Source organism: Anguilla rostrata, chromosome 11 (assembly GCF_018555375.3).
Source record: "Anguilla rostrata isolate EN2019 chromosome 11, ASM1855537v3, whole genome shotgun sequence".
Lineage (NCBI taxonomy): Eukaryota > Metazoa > Chordata > Actinopteri > Anguilliformes > Anguillidae > Anguilla > Anguilla rostrata.
The window spans coordinates 31,816,709-31,843,757 of NC_057943.1; the positions used below are offsets into that span (position 1 = coordinate 31,816,709).

Genomic DNA, 27,049 nt, shown 5'->3' on the forward strand with positions numbered 1-27,049 from the left:
TTTTATACTTACGCCAAGCTCTATCAAGCCTGTGTTTTCCCTGAATTGGGCTATGCTACCAGGGTTTGGGGTTATAAAGTTCATAAGGGATGTGAACAGGTTCACAATAGAGCTATTAGATATTTTCTGGGAGTAAACTAATTTGCCCCAACCCCAGCCATTACAGGAGACATGGGGTAGGAGCCTTGTGAAGTACGCTGGGCTGTATGTATGAGCAGACTGTGGAATAGATGAGTTAACAGAACCGACAGTAGACTTTGTGGGGTATACAGATGGACGGGCTTTGGGCCGACCATATTCACATTTTATTTCAGGTGTGACATGAAAACAAAATAAAATTCACTCATTAATTTAAGGGGATCACAAAAGCTTCAGAAAGCAACTTACACTAGACTGCCCATTCATTTTACTGTCAAACAAAAGCTTCACTCCATTTCATTAGAGTCACAGACAAAGCTCATCAGACTGATTTAATCATTTGATTCAGGATAACTGAATCACATCTTGGCCTCTATCACCACTTGATTGATGACAGGGACAATCACACGGCTGGTATGTTTTTCCAATGACATTTCGGTCAGATAATGAAAACAGCATATTTGAATTCTATATTTGTATCATCCAAAGCAATGCTGTGATATGGGATCTGAACGTTCTCGAGCTAACATCGCTAAATTATACCTACATGTACTTTATTTTAGAAGGCTGCAAGTCAAAAGCTCTCAATTAATGTGCCTAACCTACACAAACACACCACAAATTCTGTCCAGTCACGGAATACAGTCTGGAAACAGACAAAACATCCATTTCACTCCATTTCAGTATAACAACAGGCCACACCATCCACTAAAGTAAGGGCCAATCCTTGGTGTCTCTTAAAACACAGACAGGGTGAGTTCAGGTCACTTTCCTTCAGTGTCTGGCTAATGCGCTAAACTGCTGGAGAAACAGGCGGCTATGCCTTCTGCAAAGAAAATATCATTACAAAGCAAAACCATCTCTGTGTCTGAGAGAGAGAGACATAGAGAGAGAGAGAGAGAGAGATGGGTAGAGCTTATTTCTACCAATGTTCTCTAAGACCTTATTATTGAAGCTGCTCTGATCATCAGTAACATATGCAACTGAACAAAGATGAAGAAAAACAGATAAAGTAATTTGATGCTCCATTCCCTGCAGATTTCAAAGTGAAATGTAGTAAACTGTAAGAAGAAATGGTCTTCTTACAGTCACTGTAAGAAGAAATAGGACTGAGGTGGACTTACGTATTTGGAAATGTGTATTTTTAGCCTTTTTTGCTCCAAATAAGGAGTTTCCAATTAGAATAGTCTCACAAATGACTCCTCCAGACATGCAGGAAGTGTTAGCAAAATGGTCATAGTGCACACTACAGAACAGCAGTTAGCACTGATTGGAGGAGAGGCACGTTTCTCACTCAATAGACACCCGGGCGAGCGGCTGGGAAGGCGTTAGCTAAGGAACCCTGGGTTGCTGGAGCCCAGCCTAATTTCACTGTACGCTCTGGTATCATATCCAGACTCTACCAGCACCTTCTGTGATTGGCAGCTCTGCAGGGCAACGTGCGATTGGCGTTAGCGTTGCCCCAGTTATTGGAGGGTTTCGGCTGGCTGGGATTAAAGTGTCTCATCGCACGCCAGCAGCCCCTGCAGGTGGCCGGGCGCCTGCGGGTCCACCTGTTGAGCTGCAGATGACGCGTCTTCCTCTTCCTCTGACTCACGTCTGCGTAAGACCAGCTTGCGAACCGCGTCGTGATCAGATGGGGGGTCTGACATCATGTGCTTGCCTGAACTCTCCAAACTGGAGGTTATGATGAGCACTGCGGGGTGAGCTAACGCTAATAAAAGATAAACTGAGACTAAGGCTGATAAAGTTTAAACTGTGGCTAAAGCTATTAAAGTACAGGCTGGGGCCAAAGCTAATAAAGCACAGGCCGAGGGTAAAGCTAATAAAGATGAAACGGAGGCTAACGCTAACAAAGTAGAAGCTGAGGCTAAAGCTAATAAATTACAAGCTTAAGGCTACAGCTAATAAAGGATAATCTGAGGCTAAAGCTAATAAATAAGTACGGTTATTAATGATAAATTACTTCCCCAATATAGAAGAACAGGACGTTGTGTGAAAATAGCTCATTAAGCGCCATCCCGCTAAACAAAAGACAGGTTCTGCAGAGGGGCTCCGGTACAAAGGCGCCACCAAAGGACATTCAGTTCCTCACGCGTTAGGCAAACGCTCGAGATCGGGCTCCGATTGAGCGTGTCAGCTCCACGCAGACCCAGACGGGCTGAATGGGGTATTTTTAGAATTCCCTTCGTCCTTTTAACAGGTCGCACTAACCCAGTCACGCTATCGTAATTCTCCCCCACGCATCTTTCATAATCACATTTAAGAAGGCCGCTCCCGTACCAACGCTGGATGTCACGCAGGGGGTTAAAAAAAAACACAGCTGAAAAAAAGCATCTTGTTTTTATCTATGTGGCTTTTTCTGACGAGAACACCAAAATCCACCAAAGAGTACACTCCTGGGCAAAGAAAATGGCAAAATATTAAGCTTTTATTGGTCTTAACAACAAATCATTGGTCACAAAATTAGCAAGAATTAAACAAATGCACTCCTGAGACCTCCTGTGCCACCATTTGCTCGTTTACTTTTGCTGCAGTGAACTGTTTGGGGAAAAGCTAGAAACAGGGAAATTCACTTCTACAGTAGACAAATTCACATAATGTCAAATAAAAGAGTCATGTTTTGTATTTGGCTGCATATAATTTGCATGCCATTACTTCCTGATGTCCGTGACCTATCAACATCATCAGAGTCTGGATATCTTATTTTCATTTTCAGCATTTGTTTAATTCTTGCAAATTTTCTGACCAATGATTTGTTGTTAAGACCATTAAAAGCTTAATATCTTGCCATTTTGGGCTTGGCCCATTTCTTTTCTTTGCCCAGGAGTGTACACGTGACGGCGGTTCGGGCGGCTCGTGAAGGTCACGTGTCGAAGCCGGCGGCACGCGGGAGAGGCTCGCTAACGCGGCCCTGCGAAACGCAGGAAGTGAGTGCGGTGGCACATGCCAAGCGCTCACCTCAACCCTTCCGGGCGCTGAAGTCAGCTCGGAGAGAGCTTGGTACATCAAACGCAGGACGAGCCCTCCCTGTCTCTGTACAGAGAGCACCAACTTGAAACTGCACCGTACTGCCACCAACATTCTCTTTTTTTTTCCCAGACTCAATGTTCCTTTTATGCAATAAAACATAAACACATAAACACATAAACTTGGAATATAATTTTAAAACTTTAAAGTGGAAGTTGCGTAACTGATTGATTTAAGATCAAGATAACTGATTTGATTCTGGGAATTTGTTACCAATATGTTCCGACCTTACTTATTTTCATGGCCAAGGTCACTTCCCTAAATGACTCATTACTGGGGGTAAAAATTAATCATATTCAGGGAGATATCATGAAAGGAAATGTATCTGCATACAGCAAATGTAACTTCCTTATTCAAAGTAAATTGTTGCTCTGCAAATAATTTTATCTCAAGTAAACTATACTAAATAAAATAGGCATATTTAAGCCATTAAATCTGCAAGACTGTTCTCAATTTTCACAATTTGGCTGTATTCATATTTATGAAACATAAAGAAAATTCTAGCAAAAACCCAACACTCACATTTTAAAAGCTACTTGTGGTGAAAAACACTGAGCCTGACAACGCTCTGTTTTGTAAGAAAGCCAGCGAGACGAGATGTTTGTCTCTGCGGTTGTTCTGCGGGGTGGCAGCGTGTTTGTGTGCCCGTCTCGGCTCTGCCAGCGTCGCCATGGCGACAGAACGCTGACGAGCGGCGCAGAGATGCCACTTCCTTCCCCGGCCCCGTCGCATCCCTCCTCGTAAACAGGCAGCTGCCAGTCACAGCACACCGCAAATATTGGTGAAAGAGGTCACAGGGGGGTTTGTTCATGCTTTAATCCCCACGAACACTGTTCCTTTAACATGCATTATTCAATGCCAAAAGATTTGTTGCACTATGCATTCAGTGTTTGTAATTGTTTTACATGTTATTTTTAGTATTATGACTGCTTAATATACACTTTGTTGCTTAAGCAGTCCTATTGGGCTAGAATGTGCAACTTTAACTATTTTACTCTGAAAGATTCCGTTATCTCCCTGTTACCATTAAGCCCAACCATGGCGAATGAGACCAGGCCAGCCAGCAGAGGATGGGCTTCCCTCTGTTTCCAGGCTCCTCCCAAGATTTCCTCCTTTTTTCCTCCTCACTTCCTGTTTTTTTTGGGGGCGTTCAGGCCCAGTTTTTTCCCAAATTTCCTGTCTTTGTGACAGTGACAACTGAATCGAGCTGAACGGACTTCTTGGCTCCGTCTCACCCAGAAAAAAAATGTTCAGATCTCAGTGTGCATCACCAAGCTACTGGAGACAAATACACCTGGTTAAAAAGGATACAAAAAAATTTAAAATCTAAGGGGTCTCGTTGAATAACACACCACCCCCACAACACACACCAGCCGCTGCCATTAGCCCTCCCATCTCCCTTGACGACCGCAGGCTGAGAATCGCGTGACAGAGCGCTGCAGTGAAAGAATGAATTGATCAATCAATCAAACAAAATTGCATTTCCTACGGCGCCCCTGCCAAAATTGGACGCCCCCCGGAGCACTCCGCAGAGCGAGATTCGTATTAACAAATCGAGTTACAGGAGGCGCGACTTAAAGCAAAGGTGAAGAGGCTGTGTTCCGCAAAGAAAGAGAACCGATGGGATTTGGGAAATCAGACGGGGGAGCTAAAAGAAAGGCTCGCAGGAAAATACAGTACGATATAACAAACAGGTCTGCTTTCAATGAAACAACAAAAAAACCCAGCGTTTGTTAGAGGGAAAAATGTGGCTATCTTCTCTTTCCTTCCCCCAGCGAAGTAATTGAATTACGACCAAGACAGACCAATGGCCAAGAGTCAAATCCATAACTTTGTCTTAAAAATAAAAGAAAATATTTTGGTTTTCTGTGCTATTCCAGTCTGGTATGTCCAATGATCAATACCAAACCGTTTCTGACTGAAACGTTTTCAGTATGTATTAGGAAATCACAGATAAGATACACATTTAGTAAATTATATTACTGGTGCCAAACCTGGAACCACTTTAGGATTTGAAAGCAACACTTTCATTCTAGTATGGAGCAGGTTACTTTTAAAATACACTCCGTTGCATATTACCAATGACCTCATTAACATTATACTCAGTAATGTAATCTAATGGATTACTCAATCCAAGCAATGTAATCTGATTACTTTAGATTACTTTTTTAAATTTGGCATCGCCAATCCCACAAGAATTTTGAACGTTCAATTTGCAAACTATGTGCAAGTGTACTCATATTCACGCCCTGCTTCTTTTCACGCCACGGTCACAAGCCGCACATGTTTAGACCAAGGGAGGAGGCAACCCAATCACATGCATGCACAGAGAGCAAGCCACTGGCACCCCAAAGGCCGACTGGGCTTACATGAGCAGTGAAAACAGCTATCCCTGGAAAGTTCCGGAGACTGTACAATACACATTGAGGATACCAATGAATTTATTTTCAATTTCGACACCAAGCAATACCAAGGCTAATTAGCAATACTTTTATGTGAGGATCGATTCTCAAAAATGAAAGGATTGGAAGTATCGATACCTACTGTGTGAAAATGGTGTGTTTACTAGTGTTTGATAGGTTATAGCGAGCCCAGTAATCATTATTGGCAACATACGCAAGTCTTCACAGTACCTCCAAATGTTTCCTCAGAAGCAAACATTAGCAGATAGCTGGTAGCTTTACCTACAGTAATTGGTTGTTCTGCAATCTAATAGTTAAATTAGCAAGCATGGCTTCACATTTAAGATCTAAAAAACGAGCTGTCTGTCTCTCTAGACTCATCTCTCTCTTTCGCACACGCTCCAAATTTCTCTGTAGCTAGTCACACATGTTAATTTGGATGTCAGCTACTGACGTGAATCAGGTCGCCCAGCTAGTTAAAATTAGAGTCTATGGGGTCGCTGTGGATAAAATCAGCCAAGGCGTGCAACCCTACCCCAAAATGTTTATAGCTAGATCCGTCAAAGCAGAGATCTTTCACACAAAGGCAAGCACAGCTTACACTGTACTGTAATGTTTTTTTCTCCCCAATAGCTGCTTGAATCATCAAGCAGTGAATGCATTTCAGCGTTCACTTTCACACTCCCTATCCAGTTAAGTCATGTTTGCTCAGGTACATCATCACATTTGGCAGTCGTTTTATATTTGATCAAAGAGACAACAGTAGTCTGGATGTCCCTGATTTGTGAGTCTTGTCTCTCAAACTTGAAAGTACTCCAAGTAATCATTACAATTTTTCATCGTAAGTAGACAGCAGGTTATACTTCCAGTGGCTAATGACAAAGGAGAACATTAAAATGGGAATAAGCATTAAAAAACCATCAGGACTCTGAAACGACGTCATAGGCAAGTCGGAAAATCGGGCCAAAGCGCTCCTTTGACAGCCCAGGTGCCCTTGTGGTAACTGAAGATAAAGGCCCCTTTAAGTCCGTTCAGAGGCCCCCCACCCACTGCAGATGACTTGCCCCCGTCAGAGAGTGTGAGTACGAACCTGTTCCGTCCTCCACGTTCTCCACCTCCATCACCTCTGTGTTAATTCGGCCTCTGAACACGTACTGTGGCCCGTTGATCGACTTGGTCCTCTTGGTGGACTTTTTCCCCGAAACCCTGTGTATTTGGGGGGTTAAAAAATAAAAAAGGTGCGGGTCACTCAGAGAGCCGTCGCGCACAACGGCCGACTTGATTTCTCATCCGCGCGCGGGAACAGAGGCGGCTTTCAGCGCCGCTTCCCGACCGGCGGCCCCCCCCCGTCACACAGCCAGTTAGTTTCACTGACTCAGAATGAGCTGGAAACGCAAACAGGAATCGAGGGAACCCAGATTCTGGGTGTGTCCCCCCCTGAAGAGGAGTTTTAACGCGAGTACCGTTGGCATACACGTGTGCCCACCGCCCCGTCTCTCAGCTCCTCACCTGGTTTTGCGCTTGCAGTACACCAGCAGGTTGTCAAACAGGAAGAAGACCCTCTCCTGAATGTTCCCAGCTGAGATCTTCAGCAAATTACCATGGAGGAGCAGCTCTGTACAAATGTCTGTGAGGTTGGTTCCCTGTGGAAAAAAAACACACAAAAATGGAATGCTGAGTAGCCTTCTTTGTTTCCCCTACTTCTTTTTTTCCCAGTTGTTTTCCAGTTTCACTGGTCTGATGCACTCACCTGTTAGCCAGGTGAGTTTTTTTACACCCTACAGGCTACACATGATGCTACAAAGGACACTGACTATTTTACACCCTACAGGCCACAAACAGTACTACAGGACAGCAAGTGGCTACTTTACAGAAAACAGGCGCCACACACAGTACCCCAGGAGAGCCAGCGACTATTTTACACCTCACAGGCCACACACGGTACTGCAGGAGAAAATTTATGATCTGGAAGTACGTCCCACACTTGGACTCGTAATTTCATCAGCAGCCTTGGCATAATGCCACACAGGCGTTCCCACCCACACAAACTCACATGCACGCGCACGAACACACACACGCGCACGCGCACACACACACACGTGCATGCGTGCACACACGCGCGCACACACACACACACACTTGTCGCAACCCCCTACGCAGACGGCCTCCGGAGAGTCGTTGAGAGGAAAGTTCCGGCGGCCTTTCGGCAAACCGCTCCCCCGGGGCTGTTTTTGTTTCGCGACCTCCTTTTGAAGAGGGGGTCGGCTGGCCGGCGTCCAAAACCCAGAGCGGGGGTCACGTTGTGAGCGGTAACGCGCGGATCTAAATATGGAAACGGGGGGAGGCTTTTAAAGCGTGCCAGACGCCCGGTCTCTGAAGACATCTGCACGCCCTTATCTGCGCTCAGGTTTACAGAGTGCAGATGTTCCTCTGTAGCACTGCACATCCCACAATGCACTGCTACACCCCCGACAGAACTTCTAATTGAGGTAACAGAGGTACACCAGTCCCTAAGAGAGACCCCGCATAATTACACGCGACTCTCCGTACTTGGCCTTTGAATTTGAGAGCGGAGTGGGGGGGGAAGCAGCGTTTAGATCCAATCTGAAAGATGTTCATTTAAAGGACGCGCAGCCTCGGTCTTTATGAAACTGCGTTCCTAAAAATAACAGCAGACACGTCGGTCTGACTGGGCCCTGAGTGAAGCTGTTCTTATACACTGCAGTTTGTTCCTGTCTGCGAGAAGTTGAATTTGCATTCAACCGGTGATGCTTCGCTCAGTGAATGCCTCTGCAGCCCCCAAAAGGAAAATTTCAGTTCAGCACATTTGTTTAAAAAACCTCTTTAGAGGTGTCAAATTTCTAAACCAAGTGTAATTTTCCCCAAAAAAAACCTTTTTATGAATTGACTCCTTAAAAATAAACCCTTTTTGTTGTCACATATTAAACAGCAAAAAAAAAACTGATTTCATGCTTCATGCTTTCTATTGCAGGAGATAATTTGAGGGAAATCTGATCACACGTCTGCCAATAAGTGGCTGACACATCTATCAATCAATGTGGTGTGAAGATGAATTCTGTTCCCTAAAATGGCCCTAAACCAAATCTACACCTGAAAGACAAAAAACATTATTTTGAGTAGACAAATCCAGTCTCTTGTATACCAGATATTCCAGTTTTCTAGTCATGCCATACCATCGTAATGCACAAAAGTTTGCATTTTTAACAAACACGGGGAGGAACGTGATCCACCACCGTCGAAATCTCTTATTTGGGAAAACCGTCTGCTTGACCGTGACCGCGAGCGGTTGAAGTGGTCACGCAGCTTCGCGGGGGCATGGAGACCCATGGTGTCATCAAAGATCCCCTGATCTTCACACAGTAAGGGGTCTCTCCTCTGGCTGCAGAAGGAGAGGCCTAATTGATTCCATCCGCCGAAAGATCGGTAATTGCGTTCATAAAAGTAAGCCAAGATCTTGCTGATAAAAGCTCTCTTCCGCCACAGGTCAATAGGCAGCCCCTGCTGCTGAGCCACAAACGGACCAAATTTAGCTTTAATGACAAGGCATTGATCAGGGGCGATTACGCAACACAATCAATGCAGCAACATCTTCCTGGTAACACTGTTCTGTACTGCAAACAGCGTATGCGCATAGCTAAACCTATCCTTAGCCTGGATTCAATCAACCATTGATTCCTTAACTTTGACTTGCAATTAAATGCAAATCTGCATTTTTTATTCACAGAGTTGGACACATCACTAAAAGTAATTTGGCAGATAGATTTAGCAAAAAAGAGTACAAGGCCTGGATTTGCTTGTAAAACAATGTTAAAGACAAGTGGGTCATGTTATTAGCGAGGTCTATTATAGGGGCACCTGAAATCATAAACAGCATTTCATTCATCCAGACGCTATTTCAAACGCGGAAATCCGCCAGGCCAGAGCTTCAACCGAGAAAGGCTATTTCAGCGGTGCCTGGAAAAAGGCTTTCGCTGGGTACTTCACCCGGGCGGAGTTTTGTTTTTTTTAAAAAAGCGCACGCCCACGGCTAATGTGCTTCCCCAGATATAAATTCCTTAGAACTAACCTCGTAACCTTTTAATCACAAAGGGTACAGCCCGAACGCCGCCTACGGGGAACTCTCGGCTCGGTGTCCGTGGTCCTGCGGCTGAGGTGGGGAGGCTGGCGGGATTTCCGCGGTCGGCGCACCGCCCGCCCCTGGCGATTGTGCCCGTTCCCATGGGCGCTTTCCGCCGAACAGAACAAAGGGCGCGGTCGCGCGGGGGATGGTCCAGGCCGATCGGACCTGCCCTCGGGAAGGGCCCGTAGGATCTCGAAGGCCCGTTTTTAGGAGACCCGCTTCTTTGGGGGCACCGGGTTCTGGGGTTAATGATACCATTTACCGAAGCGCGAAAGTCCAGAGAGGGGACGGCGCACTGCCGAACCGCAAGCCGCTGGGGGCAAGATGAGCATCGACAACAATGGCCTGCCATCTTTCATTTTCTGACTTCTTTTCTATTTCCTGTTTGTTGCGGTAATGGATGAAAATATCACCCAGGGACTATGTTAATAAGGTCCGCGGTACTTCCTTGTTTCTCAACATGGTCGCCTCTCATTGGACAACCTGCTCCCCATGGCTGCGACTCTTAACGTCGCTAACAATGCCGCAACAAATCAACTTTTCCAAAACTGTGACATTTGGCAGGAAAGGAAAATTCCAGAAACCGAATGCCTTGACACAGTCTACAACCTTAGTGGCTAACGAGCACACTACAAGATATAACCAAGTGCAAATAGTTAACTGGTGAAAGCCTAATCAACACTCATTGACAGGCAATAACACCGGGGCTGAGGACAGTCTAAGGAACCATATTTACATAAAGTTACGTCACAGTCATTTAGCCGGCTCAATCATTTAAAGCAGCTAGCATAATTAAGCACGGGAGTGATGTCACCGAGGACACAGAGGGAGCAGGGTTATTGAGGTCATTTCATTTTTTGCAAGTTCTAGAAGTTCCACTGCTTTCACTTAAAAATATTCATTGTCACATCAGCGTTAAAATGTTTTAAGAACATTCTAATCACCTACTTATGATCATATACCACAAAGAGTAAATTCACAACAACATGTTGTGGCTAAAAATGAGAAGCCAGCATTCGGCTAGAACATCTAGACAGTGAGGACAGACTTTGCCCCATTAAGTTGAGCGGTTTTCCAGGGGACTGAGTGGCAGGTGGGTTGGCATAAGGAAGGGTTTTTGGCGGGCAGGGGGTGCGGCGGGGCGGGCGGCCAATTGCTTCTCACCTCCCAGCCCTCGATGTGCGACTGGAGCTGCTCCAGCGCCTCCAGCTTCTCCATCTGCCTCTTGGTCTCGTTGATGTTGGAGCAGACCGCCTTCATGGCCTGCAAGGCCTCCTCCACTGCAGGGTAGTCCGCGTGCTTTTTCGGCGTCCTCTTCAGCAGCTCCTGTAGGGGGGGAGGGGCGGCAGAGTTCACCCAAAGTGTCCCCAGAGGAACTCGGGCTCGACCCCGTTCAACCCTTGAGGGTGAATCGTCTCAGAGACGACACGGCAGTGCGGCTTTATGGTACATGTTTGCTTATACTGTACACGCAGCCCCAGGAAACATAATATCGCTGTACAAGCCGACCGGGGGGTTACTTCAGGAGTATTTTCTTCTCAGATGACCCTCGAATGCCCCTATACCAGCCACTGTTAAGCCAGCTGGTCAGCAGAGACTTCTGTAAGTATCAAAAATACCCATTGTACGCAGCAAAACAACTATCCGGGCCAATTGAAAACAAACTCTATAACTGAAATATTAAAAAACTCCTCCCTTTAAAGCTATCATACACAGACTACACATCATTCTGCAGCGTCTGACCAATGCTCTGCACCCAGCGAGGGCTCTTAAATCTACATCTGTCATAAGTAAAACGCACATGGGTACTTCAGTGTAGTACAAATGAAGTTAGAGTACCATTTCTCGGTATATTGCTAAAACCTTATCTTTTCTTGTCTTTTCTTTTTTTTGCATGATTACAAATAGACTTCTAGGTACATTCACTAACAGAAAAGGGAGCCGTTTGTGAGGGAGCAACATGTGAAAACAATCCCATGGAGCTCATCATGGGAAACAAGCTGTACATGTTCTAATACCCACTCAAAATATGGGTAAGATCTGGCACAAGCATGTCAACAAATTAATGACATGAGGACAAATCGGACATTACGAAGGGGGAGGGGGGGGGCTGCAAAGGCACAGAAAAGGTGCCGAGATGGATTCATTTCTGACAGTGATTTGCCTTTTGAACTCTTAACAAACACCCTCATTTTCAGGGTGTTTGTTAATCAATCAATCAATCAATCAATCAATTATTTTGATTGGGTCCCCTGTGAAATGTTAAAGTGCCATTTTAAACCAGTATATTTGGGGCAGATGAGAACAAGACGTTTACAGTGAGGTCTGGTTACGGCTTATTGGCTCAGTGTCTACAACCAAACATTTTTTATAAAATCAAGCACATGTGCTATAACCTGTGTTATACTGAGTCTGTGCTGATACCTCGTGTGGTGTCTGTGCTATAACCTGTGTTATATTGAGTCTGTGCTGATACCTCGTGTGGTGTCTGTGCTATAACCTGTGTTATATTGAGTCTGTGCTGATACCTCGTGTTGTGTCTGTGCTATAACCTGTGTTATATTGAGTCTGTGCTGATACCTCGTGTGGTGTCTGTGCTATAACCTGTGTTATATTAGTCTGTGCTGATATCTCGTGTTGTGCCTGTGCTGTAACCTGTGTTATACTGAGTCTGTGCTGATACCTCGTGCTGTGTCTGTGCTATAACCTGTGTTATATTAGGTCTGTGCTGATACCTCGTGTTGTGTCTGTGCTATAACCTGTGTTATATTGAGTCTGTGCTGATATCTCGTGTTGTGTCTGTGCTATAACCTGTGTTATACAGAGTCTGTGCTGATACCTCATGTGGTGTCTGTGCTATAACCTGTGTTATATTAGGTCTGTGCTGATAACTCGTGTGGTGTCTGTGCTATAACCTGTGTTATATTAGGTCTGTGCTGATACTCCTGTTGTGTCTGTGCTTAACCTGTGTTATATTGAGCTTTTGCTGATAACCTGTGTGGTGTCTGGCTATAACCTGTGTATATTGGTCTGTGCCTGATACTGCGTTGGTTCTGGCTAAACCTGTGTATATTGCGTCCTGTGCAGGAATACATCTCAGGCGTTCGTTGTGTATAAGTGTTATATTGAGTCTGTGCTGATACCTCCTGTTGTGTCTGTGCTATAACCTGTGTTATATTGAGTCTGTGCTGATACCTTGTGTTGTGCCTGTGCGATAACCTGTGTTATATTGAGTCTGTGCTGATACCTCGTGTGGTGTCTATGCTATAACCTGTGTTATATTAGGTCTGTGCTGATACCTTGTGTGGTGTCTGTGCCTTACAGCCTTTCATCCGTGCTGCTACGGTGCACAATCGCAGAGGCTTATGCATGAATAAAGGGTTTCCATTTGAAGTGTGAGCGCTCACTGCAGCTAGCATGTCATCCATCGAGATGCTGCAAATATTGTGCAACCTCAGCATCTTGCCCGGCCAAACAAATGGCGGCCTTGAGCTCTCCCTGAGCTCACACAACGCAGATCTTAAGTATGCAGAGTAAACACGCCGTGCCCCGCCCACAGCAGGACACTAACGATCCGTCCGTCCGTTCGTTTGGAGGGATGATCAGAAGAACAAACAGAGAGACACCTGCAGACTCGTTAAAATCTCTCAACGTTTTTTAATTAAGCAGATGTCTTTGCTGATGAGGGATTTGTAAATCCACCGAGCGGGTGTTTCAGACCTTTACTGTTGTGATAAAGGGACATGACTCTAACTAGTGCAGGTCTCAGGGCACTTACACTGCACCTTCTGGATGATTCTGGTAAACCTGTTTATGTCTTCATTTTTACAATACTCTAACATCTAGACTGGAAAGGGAAGGTGGCATGTTAAATAAATGGTTTTGGTTTCGGTTTCTCCTGATCCTAGACGAGTCGTCACAGCCAAATTTCGATATGAGTCTACTGAGTGCCAGGTGGTGCCAGGGAAGTGAAAGGAGAGGGGACTTTGTTACCTTCAGCAGGAGGGGATATTTGCAGATTCTCTGAATGGGCGCCAGCAGGTACCCCTCCAATGGAATATCTGACGTCTTCTTACCTCCCAGAAGCATACAGTGCTGGGGACAAAAAAATAAAATAAACATAAACAAACAGGGTTGTGGTGTGACACACCTGCTCTCAGTCTCACAGATCAGAGGAGGGCAGGAAGTCCCTGCTAGATCACATCACGCGATAAAACTAACGGAACACAGAACACGGCACGTGGAAAACAGAACACGGCACGCGACAGCCATGGCAGAACACAGCTCGTTATAACCCTGACAGAACACAGAACACAGCACACAGTAACACTGGCAGAACACAGGACACAGGACACAGCACACGATAACCCGGGCGGAACACAGAACACATCGCGCAGAAAACAGAACACGGCACACGATAACCCTGGTGGAACACGGAACGCAGCACACGACAACCCTGAGAGAACACGAAGCACAGCATGCGATAACCCTCACAGAACACAGAACGCAGCACGCAATAACCCTGGGGAAGACAGAACACAGAACACAGCACGCAATAGCCCTGGGGAAGACAGAACACAGAACACAGCACGCAATAACCCTGGGGAAGACAGAACACAGAACACAGCACGCAATAACCCTGGGGAAGACAGAACACAGCACGCAATAACCCTGGGGGAGACAGAACACAGAACGCAGCACGCAATAACCTGGGGAGACAGAACACAGAACACAGCATGCAATAACCTGGGAAGACAGAACACAGAACACAGCACGCAATAACCCTGGGGAAGACAGAACACAGCACGCAATAACCCTGGGGGAGACAGAACACAGAACACAGCACGCAATAACCCTGGGGGAGACAGAACACAGAACACAGCACGCAATAACCCTGGGGGAGACAGAACACAGAACACAGCACGCAATAACCCTGGGGGAGACAGAACACAGAACACAGCATGCAATAACCCTGGGGGAGACAGAACACAGAACACAGCACGCAATAACCCTGGGGGAGACAGAACGCAGCACGCAATAACCCTGGGGGAGACAGAACACAGAACACAGCACGCAATAACCCTGGGGGAGACAGAACGCAGCACGCAATAACCCTGGGGAAAGCAGAACGCAGAACACAATAACACAGGACGCAGCCATTTCTCTTTTCTCATACGCCTTCGAGTTGATTAGGTTCACAAAAGTCGCTGCCAGACCCGTATCCCACCGCAAACCTCCAATAACGAGGAAGAAGCCTGCTCCCCAGAGTCAGATTGATAGAGGACGAACAAGCAGGAATACCTGCTCAGGAAACCGCAACTCGGCTCAAGATGGCGCCCGCTTTTCAATCAGACGCTTAATTTCTCATAAATATGGAAATTGAAAAACTGCCGAGGGGTGATTACATTGCTTTCTCGCAACATTTTGTTGTTACCCTCTGAGGAACATTCGGCAAACTCCTTCACTGTCAGGGTGGTGTCTGTGTTGATTTTCCTTAGGCCTACCCCCACATCTTTAGGAAATATCGGCGCTGTTAGATCAGTCTTAATCTGCCTTTTGAAAATATTAAATCTTACAATTCAGCTCATTTAGGCCCATCTGACTGGCTACCAGCTGGTAAATATGGCCCAGCAGAAAATGTAGAATTATGATAATAAGTTGTATGCGTTTGCTATTTTTGAAGGTGCAAGAGGGTGAAAGTCTGCAAAGCGCACCTGCCACTAAAATCCGCGGAGCAATTTCCATACGACTGCTACCAATGAGAGAAGAGGACCCGCGATAAGCATCCTCTACGTCTCTGGAGAAATGCGAGCAGGCTGACAACTGTGAGTGGCAGCTCTCAAAATTGAACCAAAGCAGTTTTTTTATTATTAATATTTGTGAAATATTCAAGCAATTTGGTTTGAAATCCCGCGCCAACGCACCGAGCAGGACGTCCGAAAAATCCGCATCTTATTTCCTCGAGCTTCTAACAAGATCTCACTTGTCCAGTCTTCTCGTGTTCATCCGAATGCATATTTTTCTCCAATATTTTTTTGGGGCGGGGGCCATCTAAACGAATATGGACTACCCTTGCATAACAGCCCTCTGGGGTTCTCACAGCACAGTGGCGTACTGAATGAGCAGGGGTTTATAGACACGTCTTGAAACGATAATGTTTCCTGAAAAGAGCTGCTGGTGTCATAAACATATTCCCCGGGCCCACCCCCCCCTCACATTTCAATGCAGTGGGCGGGGAGTCCAAGTAGTTCAGGTGCCGGATTGACCATTCAGAACTCAGCTCACTCTTGTGACAGGAACAAGCGCGCCATGACGACCAAAATTCTTTGGAATTTTAAGAATTCTTCTTAAAACCTATTTATCCATTTTGAGCATGTTTTTCATGTGCGCTCGCACAAAGGACAGGTAGTCCTTGCGCAGAGAAGCCTCCAGACCCCAGCTTTGTGTTCGTGTTGTTCCGAAGAGGCGACGGTCAATACCAGGTCAGCTGAACTTTGACGCTCGGCGATCCGTCATCGTGACGGGGCCCGGCATCCGCAAATCAATCTGCGTGGCCTCGCGCCCTCGCCCTCGACGCTAAATCTCATTGGGCCGTACGAAAGGAGAGCGAACGCGAAGGGCAAAAAACCCAAAACTCACCAACAGGAAGGTCCTGACATTGGGGTTCTTGTTGAGCTCCATCAGTAGTCTGAGCGCCTTTTCGTGGTTGCTGCAGTACTCCCCGTACACGGAGAATCTGCTTTTCTGAAACGGGCAAGGAGACACGAGAAAACGCACGTCATTTGCATGAAACGTACAAGAAAACGATGCTCGAGGAAATTGACGAGCGTAGGATGTGACACAAAGTTTGAAACATTCTCTTCAGAGGATAAGAAGAAAAAACACAGGACCAGGTTACATGAAATAATTTAGGAAACATTGGCTAGCATTGCTTAGGAATACAGCTTGTTTAATTTGTGTGAGTTAAGATAGCCAATACTGTTTATTCTAACTTGGCCTCATTTTGATATCAATACCTCAAATGGCAGGCCTAGATTTAGCAAATTCTAAATAATGACTCATAGACTGTTCTTTCTATGCATGAGTAACTTGGCATTTTTGCACGTTGTTTTTGTTGAGATCCCACCTACTGGGACAGTTGTGGGAACCCCCTAAAAGGGCGTACTAAAGTCAGAACAACAACAACAACACCAACAACAAAAAAAAACGGTTAAACCAAAATGCCGCTCTGGTGCTTCTGGGCTAAGAAACCCAATCTCAGTGTCATTCAGACCAGGCCTGTACAGGAAATTCCAGGCCATGGAGCCTATCTACAGATACCCTTGAAGGATACATTACACATTCGCTCTCTGGGCTGAGTGACCGCGGTGCGATCGATACCGTAGCGCATGTCCGTACGGACATTCGAACGGGGGGGGGGGGGGGGGGTGAGCTGCATCCAGGAATTCTCCGACAGCGGAGTAAATCGAGCCCGCAATAGAATATTTATGCCACTGCACGGTAGAGCAAGCAACGTGCAGGCAATCCGTCGTATCTGTCCAGGTCTAGACATCCAATAATGGAATAAGGGAATAAAGCAGAATAGAACAGACTAGAAAAGGATCTGAAACAGCAACAGAACGCCCTGCTGGTATACCCTTTAAGTTCACCTGTAAAGATAAGACATTGTGAAAATCTAAGATCAGTTTGCGGTTTGTGATAGTTTAGTTAGCAAGGGAGAAATGTGCTGGTAGTTTGTAATGACTTTGCGCGTCAATGACTGCCTGGTGTGACGTCAGTGCCATGCGGGAAATAAATCTGTCTGCGGCAGCCTACGGAAAGCTACTGACCCGAGACCACTCAGTCTCAAAATGACTGACACCAGAAGGGAAAGCCCACCTCGCGAACGTCTTCGCTGTCATTCTGAGAACAACGTTTGGAGCCAGGCCCACAATGCCTTGCAGGCAAAAGGCGCTCAATCTCCAAACAACGAACGAAGATTAAACAGGTCAGTCCGTTTTGTAACCACTGAACTCCACAATAAGCAGCAGACATAACCGCTTGCTTCTGATGCCGAAGTTGCAGAAACCAATCTGCGCACTGGTTATCCATCGTCACGTGTTCAGTACATAGTCTGGTTTTGACTCTCAGTAAATACAGTTCCTATATAGGCCTGCACTCTTTGTTTGTAACATACTGTATTGCACTAAAAGCGATCATGACCTTAGAGTTGGGTCAGTACCTCTGGAAGCTACATGTATACAACATTTCCATCAGCAGCGGGACAATAAAAGAAAAAAATAAATTACAGTTTCATTTCTATTTAGGACACTTCCGAGCAAACTGGTGAGAGGATGCAGTCAGGTTACAAAACCACCGGAGAAGGTCGCAGCGAACGCATCAGTGTGTCCGCTTAGCGATTTGCCAGGAATTTCAAGGCCAGTAGAATTCACGCGCACGGTGCAAAGCATTATAGGACGCGTGCCAAACCTCCATTTCTGCGTTTGCCGGCAGAGGCAACAGAAGTGTGGCGGCCCGATCGCAGTCGATCAAAATCGCATCTTTTAACGTTTTTTATTTTATTTTTATTTTCAGAGGGTTGGATACTGGAAAGTGAGAGTCCAAAAACAAACGAAGCACGTGAGCTTGTCGGGGACGCACGAGCAACTTCATATCTTCTCACCTTATCTCAAAAAAAAAAACGAAAACGCTTAAGAACTGGCAGGCGGGAGATGAAAGCGGCTCTCGCTAACGGACCAGCGCCGCGCCCCCCCCCCCCCCGCGTCGCACGTCTGATTCTGATCTCCGTCGCTCGCTCTCGAACGATTCTCCCCGCCGCTACGGTTACGCCCGCTAACGCAACCGAAACTCATAAATCAGAAACCCGTATCGAATGTGATCAGCCGCTTGCTCAGCAGACTCACGCAAGCGCTTCTCGTTTAGAGGATCGTGCATTTTCATCCGCGGGTGTGCGCTCAGGCAACTCAAGTAGCCTAAAGAGATCTGCTCAATGGGACACAAATACCCCCCTCTCCCATCATGAAAAAAAAAAGTCCAGCAAACATTTCTTTCCAAGTCCCATCGACGTTTTATCCGTGACTTCCGTGACCTCCAGGGCTGACAGTTCTGTTCTGATCTTCTCAGAGCATCTCTTTGCCCCTTTGAGAGGATTCTGCCTTTTTTTTTAAGGGGGATGGGGGTTTTGCAAATACTTGGCAGTTACAATCAAATGGAGGCAGTTAGCAAGGGACAAAAAGCATCACTATGATATTTCACAATGAAATGACTGTTGGAGTGACTGGCAGTACGGCCAACGTTGACTTATGCAAAGCGGCCTAAAACGAGGTTCAAATCGAGTTCAGGCACAGTTCAAATATTAGACCGGAAACGGAACTAGGATAAAGAATTGCTTCGGTCTGACGTCCAGCCAAGTTAAAAGTACGTTTAAATTGAGTTGCATTTGCATCATTGCCTCGTTTTATCGGCTTGGCACATACCTCTATCCAGCACAACCTCAACCTTACAGAAATGAAATTTACAGCAATATATTAGGGCAATATATGCAGACTTTTCAGGAAATATATCGACCAATTGGGCAGCACGGTGGTGCAGCAGGTAGTGCTGGTGCCTCACAACAAGTTTTAATCTTGGTCGAGAGCCTTTCTGTGTGAAGTTCGCATGTCCCCCACGTGTACACGTAGGTTTCCTCATGGAACGACAGTCTCCTCCCACAGCCCAGCAACATTCAGGTTTATTAGAGAGTCAGCACTGTCCTTGGCCTTGGGGTATGACTGTGTGAGTGAATGGTGGGTGGGCCCTGCGCTGGATCAGTGACCTGTCCAGGGTGCGTTCCTACTTTTCGTTTGCTGGAACCCAGACCAAGAGCAAGTGGCTTAGAAAAAGGATGGATGGATATTGATAAATACATTTAACAGCGCATGCATTTGTTTATAAGTATTGCAGTATCAGCAAGTGGCAGCAACTGGCATATTTGAGCATATATTTATAGGTATTGCAATAGCTTTTTGACTCTTGATGCCATATTTTATTGAAATACATTGCAGCATATTTTATTTCAGTAAGGGTCCCTGTAAATACATTTGAGTGATTCGCGCATGTGGCAGAAGTAGCACATTCTGGATCAGAACTGCAAAAGTTTTCTGGTTACAATGCCTGCCCGCTAACCGCTAACTTTCTTGTTTTAACTTTTAAAATTCCCACATGATAATGGATAATGAAGCAAATGAATGGGCTGATCTAGAAACAAAATTTCTCAGGCAGTTCCGGAACATTCCCGGCCTCGCCTTCATCCCCGAGGGCGGGGTCTCCAGGGTTAATCAAATCAGAGGAGCGCGGCCTGCTCCCCGTCCTCTGATCCCGGGTCAGAGGGGCAGAGCAGCAGAAGGGGGGGGGGTATCAATTTGGGTGGTGGCTGACCCCACTGGGAGGAGGGGGTGGGGGAGGGGCACGGTCACAGACAGATTGCTGATGCAGGCTCGGGAGCACAGGATCACAGATTTGAGGTCTCTTGATGAAGGGCTTCCGCCAGGCACGCCCGAGGCTGTAACTAGCTGCACTATTTCAGGTGTGACTAACACTGCATTGCAGTTCGTCAGGAACAGATGAAGAAATTAAATTGTCGAGTGAGGCACAATTCCTTGTCGTAGGGATTTTTGTAGGCTTTATTTACAGTACACAATTTCAGGGCCTGAGTGACTCCCTAGGACTTTGTAGGCCAGAGAAAGGTGTAGTCTTCAAGAATTCAAATGAAATGTGAGCTTTATTGATATAAATCCATGTTCAGAAGTACCTAAAGCACCTTGCCATTGCTGTTCCAACACTGCCATTATCCAAGTCCGCGGTAGAGATACGCTTCGTCATGGTTTAGATAAGAGTGCTAAATGTGCAATGGAATTTACAACAAGCATTTCTCTTGATACAAAATATAGTGTCATGTCATCCCCGTTTTTCTTTAACAAAGCATTCTCATAGCATTCTTTATCTTTTATTCTATAAATAAAGCACGAGGCCACCCTGTTCTCGATCCTGATCAGTTACATCAGCTGTAGAAAAAAAGGAACTTAACTTAAGCAGCCTGGGGTTGCTGACTGACGACGAGTCATTTAAGCAACATTTTCGCTGTGTGTGTGTGTGTGTGTGTGTGTGTGTTTGTGTGCGTGTGCTTAGCAGCCTAAGAACGCAGAGCATTTCTGAGAAACACAGCGGTCCCTTAGCGGTCTTACTAAGAAACCCTGACCATGGGAGGGTATGGGAGGGTGGGAAGGGGGTGGTGAGGGTGGTGGCAGAGAGAACGCCAGGCCAGGCCAGGCTAGAGAGGGGGGGTCCTGGCAGGAGGGGGGGGGGGGGGTTACTCACAAACTGGAGGAAGACATGGCCCAGAGCATGCTGGGGCTGAGGCTCGGGCTGCAGGCTGGACTCCAGGGCTGCCAGCACCTCTTGGTGAACATGGAGGATGTCCTCGATGTTGGAGAACAGGATCTGCGCCCGTCGGGGAGTCAGAGAGGAAGCACAGAGAGGCCACTGTCAGCTGCTCCAGTTCACCATGTACTCTAACATGCATGAACGCACGTACACATATGCACACGCACACACACTCTCTCACATGCACGCACACACACAGTCTCTCACATGCAGGCACACACACTCTCTCGCATGCACGCACACACACAGTCTCTCACATGCACGCACACACACACTCTCTCGCATGCACGCACACACACACAGTCTCTCACATGCACGTACACACACAGTCTCTCACATGCATGCACACACACACTCTCTCACATGCACGCACACACACACACTCTCTCACATGCACGCACACACACTGTCTCTCACATGCAGGCACACACACACACTCTCGCATGCACGCACACATACACACTCTCTCACATGCATGCACACACACAGTCTCTCACATGCACGCACACACACACACTCTCTCGCATGCACGCACATACACCCTGTGATTAATCTCATAAAATTTTATTGTTGGTCTTTGCAGATCATCCCCTGCTGGGCAAGCCAGGCAGTTATCAAAAATATCAGTTGGAGAGCAAGCAGAGACTATTACAGGATCTAAACATGCTTTCTTAGCATAACAAGAGCTATCTAATGATCGAGTATCTAGTGTTGGCAAAGCATCATCATCTCGTGAATACTCTCTCTCTCTCTCTCTCCCCCCACCCCCCTCCCTCCCTCCCTCCCTCCTCTCTCTCTCCTCCTCCTCTCCTCCTCCTCTCCCTCCTCCCTCTCCTCCCTCTCCTCCCTCCTCCTCCCTCCTCCCTCCTCCCCTCCCTCTCTCCCTCTCTCCTCTCCTCTCTCCCTCTCTCCCTCCCTCCCCCCTCTCCCTCCCTCCTCCCTCCCTCTCTCCTCCCTCTCCCTCCCCTCTCCCTCCCTCTCTCCCTCCCTCCCTCCTCTCTCTCTCCTCTCTCTCTCTCCTCCCTCCCTCTCCTCCCTCCCTCCTCTCCCTCTCTCCTCTCCTCTCTCTCTCTCCTCTCTCTCTCCTCCCTCTCTCCTCTCTCTCTCTCTCTCCTCCCTCCTCCTCCCTCCCTCCCTCTCTCTCTCTCTCTCTCGGGTAAACGGTTCACACGGCCGCAGTGACTGGGCTCTTTGCTCTGGAGCTCAGAGGCCCTCAGAGCCGTGGAACAAAGCGAGGGCTGTTTCCCCCGGCTCCCTCAGCCCCGGCCCTCACTGCGCCTCATTAATATGGATGCTGCCGACGCGGGAAAAAACGCATTCAGCACTCGCCATCCGTCCAGAGTCCTGCGCATCAACGCTGCCACAAACGAGAAAACTCCAGACCTCTTTTAGCTCTCATTTCTCCCTCAGACAGACATGAGAGGACAGAGTTAATAAAAAGATGTTACAGGACACCTAAGTGGTCTTCCTCAGGCTGCTCAAATAGGAAGAGAACAGTCGTGATATTGCTATATTGGGAGAAAACACAGGAGCTGTGTCAATCAGAGTATGCTGGTAACAATCAATAGAGCACAAAAAAAAGAATAGAACGCAAGAAGAAAGCATTCAATAATAATACTTTCTTCTTGCATTCTCACTACTTCCTGGAAGCCAAAGAAGCCAAAGAAGTATAGTCAGAAAGTATCTACCAATCACTGTTGTTGTTCCATTGGTTGTTACCAGCATACTCCGTGATTGGCGGAGTTTGTTTCCTTTCTCTACCAGTGAGGGAGCTGTCCCCATTTTATTATCCCTCAGACAGCTTAATATTTCTGACAGAACAAAGGGAGCTGCTCCGCCAGCCTTTCAAGCAGATCCACTTACAGCACCTGAGGAGAGCGCTTCATCTTCCCAAAATGCACCTGTCTGAACGACGGCGGCCCGACCGTGTCGAAATCCCATTTTTCCGGGTTAAGCTGGCAAATTTGCCCCGACAAAAAAAAGAGGGGGAAAAACTTGTCGTTTCCAGACCCCGCCTTTCGGGAAGCGGGAGGTCTCGGGCTGCGTTTGTCGGCGACGCGTCGGACCCGCGCCACCCCGGAGCGAGCGCCCCGCTCCCCGTCTGCTCCAGGTGTCGCGTTACGCCGCGTTAGGGCGACGTCTGGAAGCCATTACTCTCCGCAGCGCGGCCGTGGCGTCTGCCCCCGGCCTCACCCCGGGGGGGGGGGGAGCAATGCTTAGCAGCAAGCTCAGATATTACCGCCTTAAATCACCCCCGGTAGTTTCTGCTTTAACCGATGGCCTCGCTCAATCTAACCGCAGAGCGCTCTCTCCTTTGATTTAAAGGGCCTGGACCGCCTTCTGGAAATGCACTCTCTGGATGTGTTGTTTAATCTCAGAAGGCAATCTCAATGCCCCTCCATTACATTAATAACTCTGAACGAACTATCAGGGATGGCTACTGACCGTTTACAGCGAGAACAAGGCCAAATGTACGATTATTCAGATACTAATTTACGGAATCGCTAGCTGACACCCTGGATCTGGGGCATATGACTGCAAATGAACATGAAATAAAGAAAGGTAGGCTTATTGTTCCTAGTACATATTCATGACAAAAAGCATTAAATTATGTAAAATGAAATCATTTTTCGTTGGTGCTTTTAATTCAAGCTTTAATTCACCGTTAAATAAGAAGGAACAGATCTATCATGTAGCTAATAATTATTTGCGCAGAGAAAAGATTAGAATTTCATACTGCCAGTGGGGCATTTTAATAATATTTAATAATTGGGGCCCATGATAGGTCATTTGAATATCAGTGTCATCTTAAGCTTGCATCTACAGATAGACATAAATTATACGGACAGGCACAGGAAGTGGAAGTGACATCAGCGCAGGCGGGAGCGAGAGATTTACCTTCACGTTTTCGGGGGAGAGGCACTGCTGGTCGTCGGCGGTCTGCTGGATCCTGTGCAGGAAGGCCTGGGGAACAGAAGAGCAGGAAGGAGAGGGGGTTTACGGTCAGTAACGTTCCTCTCTGTCGCCGGGCGGACTCAGGCGGGATTAACGCACCGTCCCGCATGTGGTCTTGCTTTCACGGTTGAAAGAAAAGGCACAAGAAAAACAAACGAGAGGACCAGGAACGCCACCCTCTCGCTGAAACCTGACCACGCCATACAAGGCCTTTACAGAGCAACACGGGGGGTAAAATCATTTAATTTACCTGGCATTACATTATATTCATTTAGCAGAAGCTGCTGTCTACAGCCGCTTACTGTGTAGGAGAAACAGAAGAGCATTCACCCGATGAGTACGACTAGTAGGGTCAGATCTGGAAAATAGTATTCCCACACCAGCAAAGACATACGTAACATCACTAAATCACTAATGCAAGTCCTCAATACAAACCAACAACCAAAATACAAATCCAGAATGCATACATTTCATATAACTCAATGCTGGTATGTTGCCGCCAGTGCTAATTGTAAAAGAGAAAGCAAATCAAAAACGGCCTTGCTACATTGAGCAGAGAAATGCTTCCCCCACAGGCAGCCCAAGAGGTCAATTAATCTTTCAAGTCTTTGAAAAAAAAAAAGGATTATCGACTTTCTTGGGATTATCACATCAGCATGAATTAGAATGAATTTTTAATCATCAATTATGATTTCATTGCTGATGTCCATTTTTGGGCAGCCGTGCTTGCACGAGGGTCCAGCAGACTGCTCTTCACAGACCATTTCCACGACCCAGGCAAAACGGCCTCAGCTGTAACCGATTGGTTTCCGACCCCCTACCCCCCCAAACGTCTGCCATTCTCAAAGCTGTGTCTCTTCATTAGCGGAGGCATCTGGATATCGTCATGGCGATCAGGCCTGGTGGTGAGTGAGTGACGGGTGGCTCTGACCCTGCCTCTGACACACAAACAAGCAAAGGGGGCGCAGTCGGAACCCGGGCGTATTTCAAAGGGATGCGCGATGGGGAGGGCGGGGTTATGACAGCTCAGGAGAGGCTAGAGAGGGGAAACCAGCAGGGTCAGCAACAAAGGGGAAGAGGAGTTTGGATAGCCTGACCAGAAAAAAACCTCATCAGCAAACCGATGACCTAACTGTGTGAAAAACATTAAATCTTAAATTTGATTTGCACCCAAAAAAAATGTAATGCTTTTTTTTGCCAATAGGGAACATCTAGGAGGACACGTGGCATTCCATGGCAGAACCAAATGCAGAGAAGCTGTCCTTCTGGTTTTATGCCCCAGTAACTGACTGGGAGTATTGATGGTCAGTAGTTGACTGATGTTCAACACACTTATGTTTACTTAAGTCACAATGTTCAATGAAAAATTGGTTGATATAATGTCTTAAAACAAAGCAGCCTTCTGAGTACCTTTGCATATCCATGTAAAATCAGCACCATACAGAAAGGTCTATTTTCACTGACTGCCATATCGGTACTAACTGGTAAATTATTCCCCCTAAATTCGGCATCGAATCGGTCTCAAAAATCCCACATCGATTGGGTCTAGTTCTCGCACTGTTTTTTCTTCCTTTAGTGGTTTTATATCGAGGCCTATGAAATACTTGGCTGTTCACAAACAGGCCAAATGCCTGTGTGGTCTCATCTCTCTGGGGCTGAAGACCCCCTACTGGGAGTCCGGTGCATGCCCCACCTTCCCTGTCATCACTGCGACTAGTGGTGTGACTTCTAAACGTCTAATCGCTAAACGTTAACAAACACGCGAAACGTATTTGGACATGGGAAATATGTTCCTGGATCAGCTCTCAAGCAAAAAAAATCTAACTGACATTCCGTGAAAAGTTTCACAGAGAACGGAGAAAAAAGTGCCATGTGATCTTACTTTGAGTAGATTTCAGAAAATAAAGTCAAATGTAAAGTTTGCGACATTGAGCTAACGCACTCAAACAGAACAGGAACAATGCAAAATCATGCAAGACGCAAACACTTGACAGTGACTTTGAAGCATGTGCCGTGTAGCAGCTACGCTATCCTCCCAATGCTTTTGAAGTTGTCCGCCCTGTACTACCGATCTTAAGGTGCGTTTCCGTGATTTTCACTCTTCTATAGTCTACAGTACTTGCTTTTGAAGTCTGATCTGTGGCTGCTTTCGCAACTTTGTATTCAAAAGCACGTCAGCTATAGTTTGGGTAGCGCATAAATTTGAACTGAAATGCGGCAGAAACTTCAGAAACATAGTTTTTTTTAAACGTGTAAACACTTATTTTTATTTTTTTGCGCTGTGTAACCTTGAAGTGATTTTTCCCATCTCTAGCGGTGACCTCTGACCCCAGTCGGGAGAACAAGGGATCCCTTCTGGGAGGGCAGGGGCTGAGGGGTCAGGTTTCGCACGGGCGGTCTGAAGCCGAAGCAGAGAAGGGTTGGCGGCGAGCGTGCAAACGGACGCTGCTTGGCGGCAGGGCCGGATCCATCCTCAGATCTCTCAGTCCTCAATATAGAATGGTCGCTTCAGTGTACATCCCTCCCTGACCCACCCTTCCCCACCCGCACAACATCAAATTTCAGTTTCAGCATGTCACAACACCAGAGTACACACACACACACTAAAGAGAACAGGAACCTCTTTAAATAAAACATACTTTTTTAACCTTTCAGACACCAACAGCAAAGCGGTTTAGGTCAGGTCATCAGGGCACACGCCGGCATTTTGTCGAGAACAGCACCTTGGAGGGCTGGCCTACGGGGATGTAAAATCTGAGGATCAGGGACAGCAGGACGACACCCCCAGAGAAGGACTAAGGTGTAAAGTGACAGCCCACTAAATTATTCAGCACGGTGAGAGGTGTAAAAAAAAGAGGGGGGGGTATCATTTTGCTTCCAATGAGGCCTTCACGTGGATGAATTATTTATTCATTTTTCTCCCTCTAGGGATCGCATCCTTCACTTTTGGCCTGACCTAGCC

At 46.7% G+C, this 27,049-nt stretch overlaps 1 protein-coding gene across 1 annotated transcript in view; it reads right to left on the minus strand.

Moving 5' to 3' along the window:
- LOC135234615 (phosphatidylinositol 3,4,5-trisphosphate-dependent Rac exchanger 1 protein-like) overlaps positions 1 to 27,049 on the minus strand; it is a 113,630-nt gene that overhangs the window by 59,355 nt on the left and 27,226 nt on the right. Inside the window, exons 2-8 of the mRNA XM_064299398.1 lie at positions 24,031 to 24,096; positions 21,067 to 21,189; positions 16,351 to 16,455; positions 13,705 to 13,806; positions 10,876 to 11,037; positions 7,080 to 7,213; positions 6,661 to 6,776 (exon numbers count right to left, since the gene is read on the minus strand). Coding sequence (XP_064155468.1) covers positions 6,661 to 6,776; positions 7,080 to 7,213; positions 10,876 to 11,037; positions 13,705 to 13,806; positions 16,351 to 16,455; positions 21,067 to 21,189; positions 24,031 to 24,096 — 808 coding nt within the window. The remainder of the gene's footprint in view (positions 1 to 6,660; positions 6,777 to 7,079; positions 7,214 to 10,875; positions 11,038 to 13,704; positions 13,807 to 16,350; positions 16,456 to 21,066; positions 21,190 to 24,030; positions 24,097 to 27,049) is intronic.